General features: G+C 42.9%; 1 protein-coding gene across 7 annotated transcripts in view; it reads right to left on the bottom strand.

Annotated features, from left to right (window-relative positions):
- CAMTA1 (calmodulin binding transcription activator 1) overlaps nt 1–15,946 on the bottom strand; it is a 329,904-nt gene that overhangs the window by 108,149 nt on the left and 205,809 nt on the right. For all 7 annotated transcript variants that reach the window (XM_084495064.1, XM_084495063.1, XM_084495060.1 and 4 more), the window contains one exon: nt 15,806–15,877. In XM_084495064.1, coding sequence (XP_084351190.1) covers nt 15,806–15,877 — 72 coding nt within the window. The remainder of the gene's footprint in view (nt 1–15,805; nt 15,878–15,946) is intronic.

Consider the following 15,946-nt stretch of genomic DNA (forward strand, 5'->3'; position numbering starts at 1 on the left):
AATAAAAACATGGCATATCATAGGATGTGGGTATATTTCATAAAGCCATGTGCCACTTCGTATGCCTCCGAACAGTATTTTTGAGTGAAAATTTGATATAAGAACACTAGAAGTAAAGAAAAAAATAATAGAGAAACACAACCCAAAACCTCCAGTTTTGCTTGACATAATAAATGTTTTTGCAAGAGGGCTTCAATGTACTTCCGTTTAAATTGAAAAAAAGTGGCTAAGAAAGCAGATTGTTTACTCACAGGAGACAAAAGTTTATCACTAAACATTACGAAAAAGCTCTCAGTGTTTTGAGCCTCCAGCTCTACGTTAAAATGTATTGAAAAAACAATAATTCACAGAGGCAGTACTCTGTCTCATTGCTCACAATCTGCTTTTGTGCAATACACTGGACCAGAAACTTGTTAGAAATCTTTACAGTGACCCTGAAATGGTGAACGTAGACTTCAGCCTTTGGATTTATGTTTGGAGAGTCACTTTATGCCTTTCTGGTCATTACTTCCCTGGAATGCTTCTCCCTGTGCTGTGCAAACATCTGCCCTGGCTCTGTGGCGCAGAGTGGAAAGAGGGAGACGAGCAAACAGAAGCCAGGGCACAGGTGGGGGCTGCTGGGATGTTACCAAAGGGCTTGCATCCTGCTCCTTCCTTTGGTGCCTGAAGGTGGAATTCCTGCTCTGCTGTCACAGCCACCGCTTGCAGTCTAGTGAAGTGATGCTTGCTTACAGCTGTGGAAACAAATGGCAACCTTTTGGCACAAAGGTTAGAAATCAAAAATGTGAGCAAGGATTTCATTTATAGATGTCTCTTGCTTCAAAACCTTAAAAAAAATCACTTCTTCCCTACACATCAGAGTTAACCCGTCCTATGTGTTGGGATTATACCACTTATATTGAAGGCATGTTTTTCCACAGCATGAAAAAACATTTTAGAGGCTTACAGCTGTCAGGTTTAGACTGAAATTTTCATTATGGCCATCCCAGATCCCTTTTGTATTTCCCCTAAATGGTCTCCTTTTGCATACTAAGCATCAAAGGAGAATAAATCCCAATTTATTGCACATTTCTTGCTAAAACTGTTTCACAGCTGACTTGCTATAATTCAAGCTCACCATATTCTTGTCAGCCACAGTGCTGCCCACCAACACGGTAACATTTCACATGCCGCATGCCTAATCCACCCGACTCAAGTGAGCCATAACGCCTTCTAGTCTCTTCATTAACAAAAAGCATTGATTTGCTTGCTTAAAAAGCCAACAACAAAAGCCTTAAGTATCATCCCATGCAGCTGTGCTTTCCCCTGAAAACGTCACTGTCAGGCGCTGAAGAAACACGGCAGCACTGTGATGCAGAGATCTGAGCGTGAGAGGGGCCGATGACTTAGCTCTTCATAAACTGTTAACAGGCTAACGAGGGCATCTGCAGAAGGAATAGGCACTAAAACTGAAACTAGATACAAAATAAATATTCCAGAGTTGGATTTTTTTAAAAAAAGATTCTGCTGAGCTATAGTTCCACATCAAATTTTTATTGAATACATTTTCTACTGAGAATTTGTGCACTAAAAACAGTCAAAATCATATGAGAGGAGTATAAATTTCATGTACAGTTTTCACTGCAAATATCTTTCAAGAGAAAAAGCAAAAGCACTTCTTAATCAAGCCTATTCCATAGCCTCTCCTTCCCTCTCCCTGCAACACGAGCTGCAGGCTGGAAATTTGAGCTTATGCAGCCCTGGTCCATGAAGCACCAGGGACAGCACGAGGCCTTCAAAAGACAAGGGCACTGTGTGAAGGTCGCAGCTGGGGGACAGGTTATTCCTCACCGTGCCTAAAGATGGTGCTTAGGTCTATCTCGTGTAGTAAAGCTATAAAGAAGTTGACATTTTAAAGCAACTGTGATGCTTCACTTGTTCTTAGCTCATGATAATTAAGTGATTTCAGGAAACTGCTGTTAAAACTCAATCTCAATACTGCACCTCTCCCCAAAGAAGTTCCCTCAGAGTTCCTTAGAGCTGCCCCTCCAAAGATCATTCAGGTCATTAATTCTTGAATCTGACTGCAGCTTTCATTTTTTGTCATTCTACAAAACCAGAAAACAAGGGTTTAGTTCCCTGGAAGGATGACAAATCTCACTGTGTGAGCAAGATTATGGGTCACTTTGAGCTTGGAAAGACTCTGTGGTCTGTAGTGGTATTATACACAGAAAAACTGTATTAGGTAGCTTCTTTTATCAGCTTTCCTGTATCCAGTAAGTGCAATGTTCTTCTTTCTCTCTACAACTATAAGGTGAACTCAGAAAAAAAACCACTATTTTTCTCAAAAGTACACAGATTTATCAACAGAATGTAGGTATTAAATGGGTTTAAACCCAAGTGCCTTTCAGAACTTAAGTGGGTCTCAGCTGCTGTGCTGCCCTAGATGCTCATAGGGCTAGTGTTTCCTGGGATATTACAGAATCACTCTGCAGTTACCTGGGCTCCTGAGAAGAAAATTACACTGAAGAAAAGGTCAGTAAATGGCAGTTAGGATATGACATTCTGTAATAGTTATAATTACTGTTAATCAGAGTGCCTTACTTTAGAGGTAGCAGGTTACAGTACATATTTGCCCTATTTTTCTGTAAAAAGATGAACATTGCTGTATGATTTGGAGTTCATACTATGAAATGTATGGTTTCCTGCACTGATGCCACTTTATTACAGAAAGCCCAACGCAGTTACATTACCTGCAAAGAAACAATCCACATAAGTGACCTTGAAAGATGTTACATTCATTTTTCTTTCTGCATATTTTGTGATGGATTTAATGTTCAATAAAACTGAAAGAATAACAGCATTTCAGGCTCAAGCTATTTGTGCAAGTGCCAAACACTGCAGAAAGAGTTCAGGGCTGATTTCTGTACCTCACTCAACCCATTCACATCAAAACTGATGTAGTGGTTCCATTCTCTTTCCTGTAGGCTGAAAAGGGAATTTGTTTTCTACATCAATTCCTTTTCCTACAAGGCTTCATATTATGCATATAAGGCAAATTCCTTTCAGGACAGATGCAGCTTTTTACTTTGTCACCCCTGAGTGGTAGGTTTTTCAGGTTTGGTTTCTGTTTTTTACTTTTCCTCTCTCTCTCTCTTTCACAAAAGCATGAGCTGAGCAAAATTTGACTGATGCATTTCAGAAAGGCAACAACTCTCCAATGTATTAAAAATCTAATGTGGGTGCAATAAAACCAGACTTATTTATGTTCACAATACAGCAAAGACCTTACATGTACCTCCATACTGGAAGGTAGATGATGATGACTTGATGAAGGGCCTCCTTGCAGTCTGATAGCACTACGGACACTAGTATCGTATCTTCAGACCAGCAAAATGCCTAAAGAAGCCACAGATATAGGCTATAAAGAGAAATAAACACAAATGTTCTGCTTTCACCAAAAAATGGCTGCAATTACTGATCCCTTGATGCAGGGACGGAAGGCTGGGCACACGGCAGAGCGGCTGTGCCTCTTCTCTCCAGCCCAGCTTCGCTCTTGGGCCTCCGGAGCCGCCCAGCGACAGCGCTCCAGAGCGGCCCTGAGAAATGGCCACAGACCTCGGGGTGAGGCGAAGAGCTCTACCCCCACGTTAGAAATGTAGATCCACACTCAGGATTGCTGCTGCTATTTCGGAAGCTGGTGACAACACTGGGAAACACCTCAAATGTTACGTTAGAGTTTAGTTTCCTCCTGTGTGTTGGCAGCCTCATTTACTCTGGGATCTGGCAGTTACATCACACTCCAGGAACAAGCATTAGGAATAGTGAAATGGCCAGCAGACCCCTCTTCCCCTTTTCCATCAGGAAATGATTGCAGTGTCGAGTTGAACTGTGAAGGGCAAATCCTACAAAGGCTGTCTGGGAGGGCTGCAGAGGGCAGTGACATGGCGTCGCCTCCCGTGCCGGGGCCCTGTGGCTCCTCATGGAGCGCCGATGGCTGGGCCTAATGAAGCCACGACGAGAGGTGAGGGCCCTGTGGAGAAGCTCGTGGGCGGCAGCACATTGTGCAGAACACTTTCAAGCTGTCTTTCCACACAGCTTTCATGATTTCCTAGATGAAGCTTCAGAATTCCAAGCTTGTCCCTCTGGCGCCTCATGGTTTTAATGAACCCTTTGGATTCTATACCCTTAGAGCTCTAGAAGGCCCTTCTCTTGTCAGAGCAGGTATTTCTGACCAAAGAGAAATAGAGCAATAGAGTTTCTTTAACCATGGATAAATTGGACAATTTTTTCGTGTTTTTTTTTTTTTTTTTTTTCTTCTCCTCTCAAAGACATTAAAGGAGTCTCAATATCACTTTCACTCCTAGCCTCTCGTGTCAGGAAACACCCTGAGGTACACCCGACAGGTAGCACTGCATGTTGCTATTCCCCCTTCATCAGTTTGTGGCGGGGGGGGCCCTGCTGTTGGAACAAAGGTCAGTTTGAACTGAGGGAAGAACAAATCTAAAGTTTTGTGATACTTTCAGATAAATATCTAAAAGTAAAGGCTTCTCCCTGAGAATCACCTGCTATTCAAAAACTCAGCTGGATTTGCCAGAATACTTAGTTTTGTCATAATAATAATAATCATCATAATAAGCTCTTCCGAGGTGATCCCGTTAAGTTTGCTATGCTATTTCATACCAGAGCAAATAAATAAACCTGAAGGAAAATCTGCCTCTATTGTTGGCTTTCATACTTGAAATCAGGGGAATGATTTTAAAAAACATTGTTTAGCTTGAAAGCTAAAAGGACATTCGAGAAGCTATACTTAATACTTACTTGAAAGCATTTTCTCTTTACTAGTGTCATGCCTTAGAGAGCTCCCATTTAACGCCGTCAGTTTTAAAACCTCTGCCTTCTAAAGTACCATTAATTTAGTCTTCCCACAAGATGCATTAACTAATGAACAAAAGGAGTGAGACAGGCCAAGAGTACCTCCGATACCTTCGATATTCATATGTGTCTAATGCAGTTAGCTGAATTTTTAAGAAATAACCAAGCAACACCAAAATAACCTTTGGTTTTAACAAGTGTCTGCTTGGTACTCCTGACGGCTGCTTAATAATAGCTGTTTAGTGCATATGCATTGCATTCATACAAATTTTGGTTGACCACCAAAACCTGCACTAGGCCCATCAGAATGATGGCAGGACATGCCATACCAAACAATTTGTTGACAACTGTTGTACTTAGTATATGTTATATGTGTTACAGGAGGCTACCTCAGACAGCATGGGAAGGTTTCAGTTCTTACAATAAAAATATCAGGAGAAATCCCCTGCCTTGCATAGCTCAGCTCCATACAATCAGTCATAAGGAGGATGCATCTCTGCCTAAAGAATGCTGTACTGGAGCACAGGCAGGTGGATCAGAGCAGAAGGCAGGAAAAGAGCCCATCAGCTGTGATGGACACAGGCAAGGGTCCTCAGCTGAGCCACGGACACCACGCCAGACTGTCATAACAGCAAAGCAGCAGCTTGTGCCCCTCATGTGAGCGGGGCTGGGCAAGAAAGGAGACCTCAGAGGATTCATTATCTGGGAGCAGACGGCAGCAGTGTAAGGCAGCAGGAGATAGTTGAAGGCAGCCATTCAACAAAAGAGGAACAGACAGATACTCCTTCAGAAATAAAAGATGATTTTGAGAATAAAAGCAACCTGGATAACAAGTGAGAAGCTCACACAGGCAGAAGGACAGCAAGAAAAGCATTCAAAACCACAGGCAACTGGGAAGTGATTTGCCTGAAACACTTAGAAAAGAGTGCCTTAATAGATGGCATACAAAAGGGATGTAACTCACTGCAGGCCAAACCACTACATATTGAAAGAAAAAACGTCCTGTGTTAGAATGAGAGACTTCAGCCTTAGCAATGTCTGCTACAAGCTCTCTCACACCTACCCTGAAATGTACTCTAAATCTCTAAACTCAAACTGCAATTTTATTCACCACAAAATTTCCAACCTAATCCCTCATTATGCCTTACCAGTGCAGGTGAAACTTCAATTGACAGTATAATACATTCATGGACACCTGCAGACCTAATAATTGGCCAGGGAGTACGTGGATGAGATCAGCAAAATTGCTGCATTCCGTCTGTAAGCCTAAATGTCCTACGCCAGGAAACAGCCTTGCTACTGCAAGGTGCGTAATTTAATAAACCATTAACTCAAACCTGAGGTGAAGTAAATTCAGCACATTATACATTTCAAAATAGCATTAGAATTCAATTTAAGCATCACCAAAAACCTAATCCTGGGTATACAGGGAGTATTAATAAGTAACTCGAAATCTGTGTCTTGATTTAATTTCCAGCTGAGTTGTGCTGTTCTCTGACTGCGATTCCTGCAGTGAGGATACTTTGGTGATAACATCACGGGTCCAAAACAGGGCAGAGTCTGAAAGCATGCATGGGCCCACTTGGTGGGGTCTTCGTAGGCGAACAGGTGGGCATACACTCCAGCAAAAGCAATCTGGTTCCAATTTGTGTCATAAAGATTTTTATATCCTCCAGCAATGTGACACCTCAGCAGGGTCCTCAGGCATCCCGGAACTAATCCTGTTTTCTGTTCTTTTTTGTAACCGTTGGGGCAAAATACATTTTTGATAACGCAGGTGCTCCTGGAAGATGTCGCTAGGAACAGATAGAGGCAAGGTTGTTTGCATAAGGCCAGTGTCACATCAGTGCGGTGCTGCCTGAATTGCAAACAAAATGCTGCCTGGTAACACAGCTGGCTCGGGCACGTGCTGCTCTCCCCCGTCACATTAGTGTGCCAATAGCACATGGCAGGATTACAGCAGCTATAAAGTGACAGATACACTGCTTTCAGTCCCCCAAGTCAGATGTAAAGTGCAAATGGTGCATCATTTCCACAAAGAGCCAAAAGCATAAAATCTGCTTTCCATTTTTTCAGGAGTCGGCCATGTTTTGGACTTTTTTATGTTGCCCCTATAATAACTCCTCTTGATTAGCAACCAAGGCACGTCCCAAAGCAGTTTGGGAAATGCATCTCTTCTATAAATGACAACAGATTATTTAAGCAACAGCTAAAGCACTCTGACTGTGTTTTAGTTTGCTTGCATTAGTGTCAGTCTTCTCATACATCTGAAGAATGAATCCTGCATTTTCTTTAAAATGGTGGAGAGTGATACAAAAATAGCAGACTACTCGTCTAAAATAAAGTTATATGTTTGAAATAGTTGGAAACTGTTTTTTAATCACTAACGTCTTTCTTCTAGAATATAATCTGCCTGCTATACATTTTGCCTTTCTATCCAATTTCAAGGGAAAATGCAGCAAGTGTGTTAATAAATAATTTATAAAAGCATTACAAAAGATAAAGCACTCCTGCTAAAATGTTTCCAGCCTTCTAGATACCAGTTCATTTGTAATCCTCCCTGTTTCCCCTTTGCTGGAACATCAGAAGAGGGTTATTGCTGCATTTCTCCACAGACCCATTTTCCTCATCCTGCAAGTGTCAAAACACATCTTTGTTTTGAAGGTATCCAGACTGATAAAAGGGTATGGCCTAGGATGAGTTGCAAGTTCAATTTTATCTACTATAGATTTTTGTCACGAAAAACATTTTTCATGAAAACAACGCCCTGATTTATTTCTGTGGTCTGGAGTGTGAAGACAGATGTAAAATAGACACACACTCCTGGTTCTCCCCAAAAGTAGGCCTCATAGGTGCGGTCCCCTTCTATGTTTTGTCCTTCCTCTAATCAAAGAGGGGGTGTACTGGCTGTGAAACAAAGGAGGGTGAGTTTGGAGTCCAGTGCGCTGGATAGCTTTGTTCTTACCAAGAGGGAGGAGATCACTAGAAAACAGCTTGCGATGAGCTTTGCCAGATGGAATTTAATTTTAGTGAAGGCAATGACCCTATGAGAAGTTAACATCAGTGAGCAAGCAAAACTTGAAGGAAGAAAAATCAGGCAAAAATAACCTTCAACTTGAATAGATCACAGGAGTGCGTGTGTGTGCGCAAACGTATGCCTGAACTATTTCAAAGACTGAAAATGGGTTTCGATGGATACAGTTGCCCTGAAAACACATCTACATGTTCATTAAAAAGGTCATAATTGTATAGCAGGAAGTTAAAGGATACTCTACCTCTTCTGCACTGTCTTACATTATTTGTTTGGTCTTTTTTAGGCTGTTCATGTGAAAAGAATAAAGAGAGGAATGAGAAGACGAGTGCAGGACAGCCCACAGCACGTTACTGAGCTGAACCATCCTCAGGAGAGCCTCTGCTGTGCCATCGGGGGGCTGCTTCCCCAGCAGCTCTCTCGGGGACACCAGCAGTGCCCACCACTGCTGCACCGGCTGACCCCGCGCTCCCAAGGGGGGAACCTCTGCCCTGCAGAAACTCCGCAAAAACGAACAACCACGTCCAGGCAAGAGACTTGGCCAAGACCTCAGCTAGCCACGAGCCACAAACAGCACCTGCATTGCCCAAAATTCATCAGTCAAACAGAGAAGATGCCCAGCAGAGTTGTTCTTTCAAGGCATCACAAAACTTTTATTTGTTTTTAAAGCACTGCAGAAATACTGAGATTGACCAAAAAGTCTTCAAGTAGGGCTGCATCCACCTTCAAAGGGGAAAAAAAGAAAAAAATAGAAGTGCTTCCTGGGGCAAATATATATATTTATAATCACTTATTCCTGTGCTTTAGAGATGAGCACTTCATTGAGAATGCACTTGCAAAAGAAGATTAAACTAAAGGAACAACTGTATATAAGAAAATTCAAGGGCTTTTACTTTTTGTTCTGCCTTTCCAAAGTTGTCAAATACAAGCGAGAACACCATTTATTTGGTTTGATAAATAAAGATGGCAACCAAACCATCGTGCACAGTCTTTTATATTCAAAGCAATCATTTCGCAGAGCTGATAGAATGTAGCATTGGAGGCATAAAGCAGTTTGTCTGGTGAAGGATTAGCAGACTGGCATGTTCTGGATAATAAGACTAATTAATAATTTTCATCTCTAAGGAACTACATGAACTACATGACACACCGCTTCATTTCTCTTTTCCCTTTATTGCTGGGTTTAATGCCTGCATCCTGTATTATAGACAGCTACAGATTTGAAGGAGTAACCAGAGTAAACAAATGGCCGTTTTCACAGCTAGTCCTGAAAACAAGAAAAGGAGAGAGGAAAACCCACGGTGGCAACCCTTATTCAGAGCAATGAGTTACATAAGAAACAAAGGTGAAATTTTCTAAGGAAAAAGGAAATCAAGGAAAGGCTCCTGCACTGTAATTTGTAATTGCAATTCATGTTACAAACATAACAAAAGCATTTTGGACGACTGACCAAAATAATTTGTCCAAAGAACTGTAGGTACAACGAAGCACAACACAAATTGTTTTTAGAAAAGCTGTACTAATGCAATTTAAGCTTTGGGGCATTCACACTAAATGGAACTTGAGCTTTATGCAAAGTCCAGAGCCATGAAAGGAGCCTTCAAACATATTTAATTACTCACTCCTCTCAAACAGAGCTTCATTTTGTGGGATCCCTGCAGAGACTGAGTCTCACTGAGATTGGCAAGTGGGTACCTAACAGCTTCTCCTCTCTGACCAAAATGAACGAAAAGGGTTCAAGTGTTTGTGAGGGAGCACAGCTAACACCTCTCAAAGGGTTTCTTTGAAATTTATTTTCAGGAGTAAATAGGGGGTTAGAAATGTGTGACATCAGAGAGACTGACATAATTTAAAAAAGTCTCTGGATTTTTCAGGCCCCAGAAACCATGTTGTGCATGGTGAGTGTCGCAAAACCTCCCTGTGAAAATCCCGGGAGGCTTCACCTTCCAGCCACAGGTAGAAATCTTGGGATTAAAATGAGTGTTTTTAACCCTTGGATACGCATAGGCTCTGATTAGGCACTGGAATAAATAGCAGTTTACTCCACTTTACTTCTGTATTCTCTGTTGGATTTCCTTAAGCTTAATAGCAATCACAGAGTAACTGCCTCCACACTGGGGCAGAGACCCTGCACGAAGAACTTCAAAATTAAATAGTGCCAAAGGCAATAGGTCTCAGAGTGCCTCTGTGCAGGGATGTGAACATCACTGCTACCGTCCTTTCTCTGGCAGGGATCCTGAACCTGGGGTTCGTCTGTCACGGTCCCATGGCCACGTAGCAGATCAGTGCTGCAGTGCTGTGGAGCCGCAGCTCGTGATGCCAGGCCACCCTAACGCCTGTTAGGTACCCCTGCCATCCCTTGTCACACTGCCATACACAGCTAATTTTTGTCATGTGGGCTAACATTCACACTTTGTGAAAATGTGCTAGCATAATAGCAACAGTTTGCATTCCTGTTGGAAAAAAGGCAAAGGCTCATTATGTCAAGTGCCTGACTTACACCTCATTCCTTCAACAATATGGGACCTAGCTAAAGTGCCCACACACAGTGCAAGATCTTTAATGCTTTATTGCCCAGTCATTTCTATTTTACCCAAATGCAAAATAAAAACTATTACCGAGCAGAAGTCTCAGGAATTTTTATGAGACTGTAATATTTCCAGTTCGTGTTAAAAAAGACCGAACTCTTCAAGCTGTCACTTGCTTCTCAAGCCAGGGAAGCGGAAGCTGCTGCTTGGTGCAGCACAGCGTGAGCTATCAGCTATGGCTTATGGATACTCTGAAAGATGCAGCTGGTGCACGCAGGACTGCGTGAAGGATGATTAAACACCACTAACAGCACTCTGCACACCTGCAACGTCCCCTTCAGCATGTCTCACTTACTCCTTCCAGGACAGACTTCTTGCCTGGACATCACACCTGTACAGCTGCTATCTGCCTGGATTTCCCCCTGACGTTTTCTGCTCTGTGGCAAAGCCTCACAGTGACTCCCCTGGCTGCTGAGAGAATCCTGAGAGCGTGCAAGGCATAATGATGCAACACAGCTGGTTTTCAGCTACTACAAGATTGGATGTTTGCATTGCAGCCGTTCCTGTGAAGCCTGATTTGCAACAGCTCGCTGGCAGCTACTGGCATCTCCTGCCCTGGCATGTCTGACCCACCACAAGAGCAGTGCAGGGGCAATGCAGCAGGATAAGGACGGTGCAGATTTTCTACGTTACACAAGTCTGCAGGAGACAAGAGAAAAGTCCTCCAGGTGCCTTTCAGGGCCATTGTGGGACTGAGGCAAACCCTGCTGGCACACAGGCCCTGTCCTCCCGCTGCTGGCAGATGAGCCTGCACCCTGCTGGCCTGTGCCACACTCCTCTCTGTGGAGTTATCTGGGAGCACTTTGCTATTTACACACTTTTTTCACCATTGTAAATAATTCAGCGAGCAGTTAATGTGCACACCGTGTGAGAAAGGTATCTGCCTACATATTGCTCTCAAACGCTTGCTAGCCTTCATTTGTCTGATGGGCTGTGATGAATGGGTAAATGCCAACAGACTGAACATCCAGAGGTATCCGTATTCCCTGCACTTCCTACTTCCACAAACATGTTTATCAAGAAAATCTCACCTGTGCAAATGGTACCGGCAAATGGCTAAGCTAATGAATATTTTTTGAACTAATTCATAGGCTTTATTTGAATATTTGCTCGTAATTCCTTTTATTTTATTCCAATTTTTTTCTTTTATAGCTGAGCCAGAGGTAGTCCTAGCATGTCAGCAGCCTTTTGTCAACAATTCCTGGCCTCTCTTTGCTGTGACCATTGTTGTTATTAAATTACTGCAGCAAGTGGGAAGGCATTTGGAAAAAACAAATAATAATCTAATGAAAACAAAGTGCCTCAAAAAGATATCCTCTCTATGTGTAAGCAAACAATTACAGAAAAGATAGCAATATGAAAAAGGTCTCTCCCATGTCATAAAGAACTAATATATATAGTTACTGTGAATTCATAAAAAAATAGCATGTTTCTATAGCAAGCATGGTCTGTATATGACTTATTACAAGAGAAAGAAAGACTGTTTTCAACATATCGCTACCCACAATTGCAGCGTCTTAACACCAACACAAGGAAAGATATTCAGAATCTCCCAAAGGCGGGATGGGAAATGCCAGCCATCAGCCCTGCTCCCCATCACTGTCCAACAGAGAGTCTCCAGCTGTACTGCATGGGAGTGGGAAAGAGCAAGAAACACATTGGTATTAATGGTTACAGACAAAGCCTGCTTCCAATAACCTTCGCTCACAGCAGCCAGCCCTGGGAACCTGGCACTAGATTAATTTTAAATTCCTGGGGTGCCAATTACCAGTACACAGAAGGGAACTCTGCATTTTGTAGTCAGCTGTGCCAATGTTTGAAAATAGACTATCTCTGAAAATCCACATTTTTCCTGCGTTAGTCATTATGAGTACAAACATTTTGCTTTTCTATTGACAGAAAATCTGGTGCCATTTTGAAGGTTTGAACACACGCAGCACGTGTGCTCATACACGAACGTCCTGCTGGCAAACAAGCCAACCAGCACAGTGGCAGTGCCTGTGTGCTGACGGCTTTCCAGGAGTACCTGCCATCACTCACACCTAAAAAAAGACTTCACAGCGCTGTTCTGTGCTTGGCTGACTGCAGACAGCTAAGGCACTGCTTCTTTTAGAAAGCTCACCAGTAATGCCAAAAAGAAAAGAACCATTCCATACTCAGTTACTGGGTTTAACGCTGCCGAGCATCTGAAACCACGAGGAGCCCTTTAGAAGGGCAGCAAATTATGAGTCCGGGAGGCTTTGCAGCAGCCTTGTTTTTAAGGTGCTACTGAAGATTTCTCCATGGCTTCCCAAATGCTCTTTGAAGAAGTTGTTCACCTCATCATCTCTCTCTTTGTCTGTGTGTTGTGCAGACCATGACTCTATTTTTCTAGAAATCGGGAATGCAAAAGAAAAATATGAAAACGGTGTAGAGAACCACCAGCAGTACCTCTGTCATTATTCCTTCACTCAGCTCCAAGAAGTCAGTATGGGAGGCTGAGTGCCCAGAGCTGGAAGGTCTCCTGCAGAGGCATTACAATGTTTGTTCTACAATTACAAAATCTATTAAAAAGAAAACAAAGGTATCTTTTTTTTTTTTTTTTTTTTTTTTTTTTTTTTTTTTTTTTGTAAGGCAGCATTCAAAACCTTTTATGAAGAAAGACTAAAATGTCTCAAAAAAAAAACCACCACAAAACTTCAGATTACAAAGGAGGAAATCTCAGCTGCGTCCTGTATAGCAGACTCACTATCGCAACCACACAGTGCCAAGTTTGCCATCACAATGATATTTTTCTTTTTCCCTGCTGAAAATGAAGCCAGGATAGTATCTCTTTGGCAACAGGAAATACTGAAAACATTATTATCATGAACTTACTGGCCAGAGCCTTGAAAGAAACGCTTGGAAAAGATAAAAGGACTTGGTCTGTTGTGAATGCTACTCGATTGAACACCGTTTGCCTTTCAGTCAGGAGCAGGCTGTCACACTGCCTTCCAAGTGCACAAAAAACCTGTTTCTCTAAATTAACATCCGCTGCTGAGTTGTGAAAGACCCAGCATCACCATCCTTGTGCTCTGCTGCAGACTGAGATCAGGCTCCTCGCACCGGCCGTGGCCTCGTCCCTTCACCAAGGCGCTGCTGCCACAAGGACACCGTCCCCCCCTGAAAAACACACTTGCTTACAGTTCAGATTCATTAAATATACATTTGAATAATTTGGCAGTTCTAATGGGACAGGAGGGTGTTCCAGAGTTGTGCCCCACAGGGGTGCATGTTGATGAACTAGGCTTATAGCATTGTTCACATTAATCTTTTATTATTAACCTTAATAATAAAAGTACTTCATTATTTTTATTATGTACTGTTCTTAAAGCCTTCCATTGTAAAATTAAGAAACCAACGCGCAGTGCCAAGTGGAAAAAGCAAGGCCAAACGGCTGCCTAAGTCCGGCTGCAAGGAAAGCAGGCATTTTTCCACCCTGTGCTAGGGGCAGCCTTACAGAGCCCCCGGGTGCAGCAACCTCGGCTCCCAGTGGGGCCATCACCCCCCGTGCCTGCAGCCATCCCCTGAGCAGCGCCACAAAGCTCAACACCTTCCAAGCTGTTTTGCAGAGCTCTTGGAACCGCAGAATGAGGATCTTTTCACCAACTCCCTGCTCCTCTGTAAGCAAGAACTGCGAGAAGCAAGCGATCTGCCATTCCACCCATCCCAGGCCTCTCTCTGCCTTCACTGGGGACACCTGGGAGAAAATACTAACTGAGCAAGCACACACGGTGCTGCCATGCTGTGCCTACAGTTCAGAATTAACTTAGAATTTCCTTTGAATTCTCCTGTCACATCATCCATCACAGGCACCAGCGGAGACAGCCGCTAAATAATAAAACAAACAGCTGTCTGCTGCCCAAGGCAAACTGGACTCTAAGTTTAGAGATTTTGTTCAGTTCCGTGCACTGAACTGTGAACTTTTAATGGCTTCTTTAGTCATGCTTATAAACAGCTCCCCCATCTCCTTGCTGCCTGCCACATCCAACTTCGTACACAGGTCAGGAGCTGGAGAGGTGGCGAGGAAAACCTCCTGCAGCTAGGAGAAGGGTTAAAGTTGGTAGATTCAACACGGTTGCACTGCATTTTCAGCAAAGTCACAACACCACAGTTCTCCTCCATGTAGGTGAAATACCGACGGCTCTGACTGCAGCAGTGAAGGTTTTTTGCCCCTTTACTTACATACGACATTTGTATTTTGAGGATGCAAACGGAGCTCGGAGATGCACGTAAGCATAAGAGGACAGTAACATTTTGTGTATGTTCCCTTGGATTAAGCCCACTGAGTAGGCAGCATCTTCTGTGGTTTGTGGGGTGTCTTTTTATGCAGCTGAGAGAGCAACAGCTTTGTCTTTTTAATATGGAAGTGTGATTTCAAACCAAGGGAAAAACATGGAAGTATTTTGCATTTACTTTTCCAAACAGATGTCATTTTCCTTAGACCCAGTTGTTTTCGGGACTGCGGGGGTTTAATCTTTAGAACAATAACATTATTACAGTATTTGTCAAGTGCTGTTTTCTAACAAAAGAAAATGAATTGCTTCCACATGCTCAGCATTTGTAAGCAACAGTAAATAGTCAATACAAGTAGCTCAGCAAACCTACATTTAGCACTCCGGTGTCAGCAAATACCCACCCCAGGCACTCAGCGAGTGAACCCGAGCACAGCTACCCAAGGACCACTCCGTATGTGGCCACTACCCAAACACTGCAGAACGAGGAGGAAAACTGCTCAACTTTTCAAGGGACTTGATTGTGCCCACAACAATGAGGAGAAAAATCACCCAGTAACCCAACAGAGCTACCCCAAAACTAAACTCCCTGCTGGAGGAAAGCCGTTCCACCCACCCTTTTTGTGCAGCTTGCCATGAGATTTACACTAAATTCAGACAAATCCCCACAGGCTGCTTTCTCTCCCACGACATTGCATGCTCAGGAAGCAGTTGGCTTCCTGAGTTCCTACTGCACGACTTGCTTCAAAATGGAAAATAAAATAAAATAAAATCTAGAAGAGGTCTCATTTTAGCTGACTCTGTTTAGGGTACACTTAAGCTCAAGCTATAAAGAGGAAGGGAGCTCCACATCAGCTCTATATTTGCTAGAAACTTATCTAGAGAAAACATCTCACAACTCTAAAGAAAGATGTACCACTTTATGAAAATCCCTATCACCTTCAGACAAGAAACATCCCCCAAAGCAATCAAACACCCCAGAGAAGGGCACAGCTGATTTCCCCAACAGCAAAAAGAAACACAGCCGTACAAGTTCAGTTGGAATAAAACCACAAGAAAGGAATCCATCACCATCCTACCTGAAGAAGCCAGTAGCACCTTCTGTGAAACGTGGGGATGATGGAAGAATGGACGTAACAGCCATACAAGCACTGAGGACAAAAAAAGAGAAAGCAGATACAGGGTTAGGGAAAGAAATCATTATCCGGATGACGAGCAAG

Source organism: Aythya ferina (assembly GCF_964211825.1).
Source record: "Aythya ferina genome assembly, chromosome: 21".
Taxonomy (NCBI): Eukaryota; Metazoa; Chordata; class Aves; order Anseriformes; family Anatidae; genus Aythya; species Aythya ferina.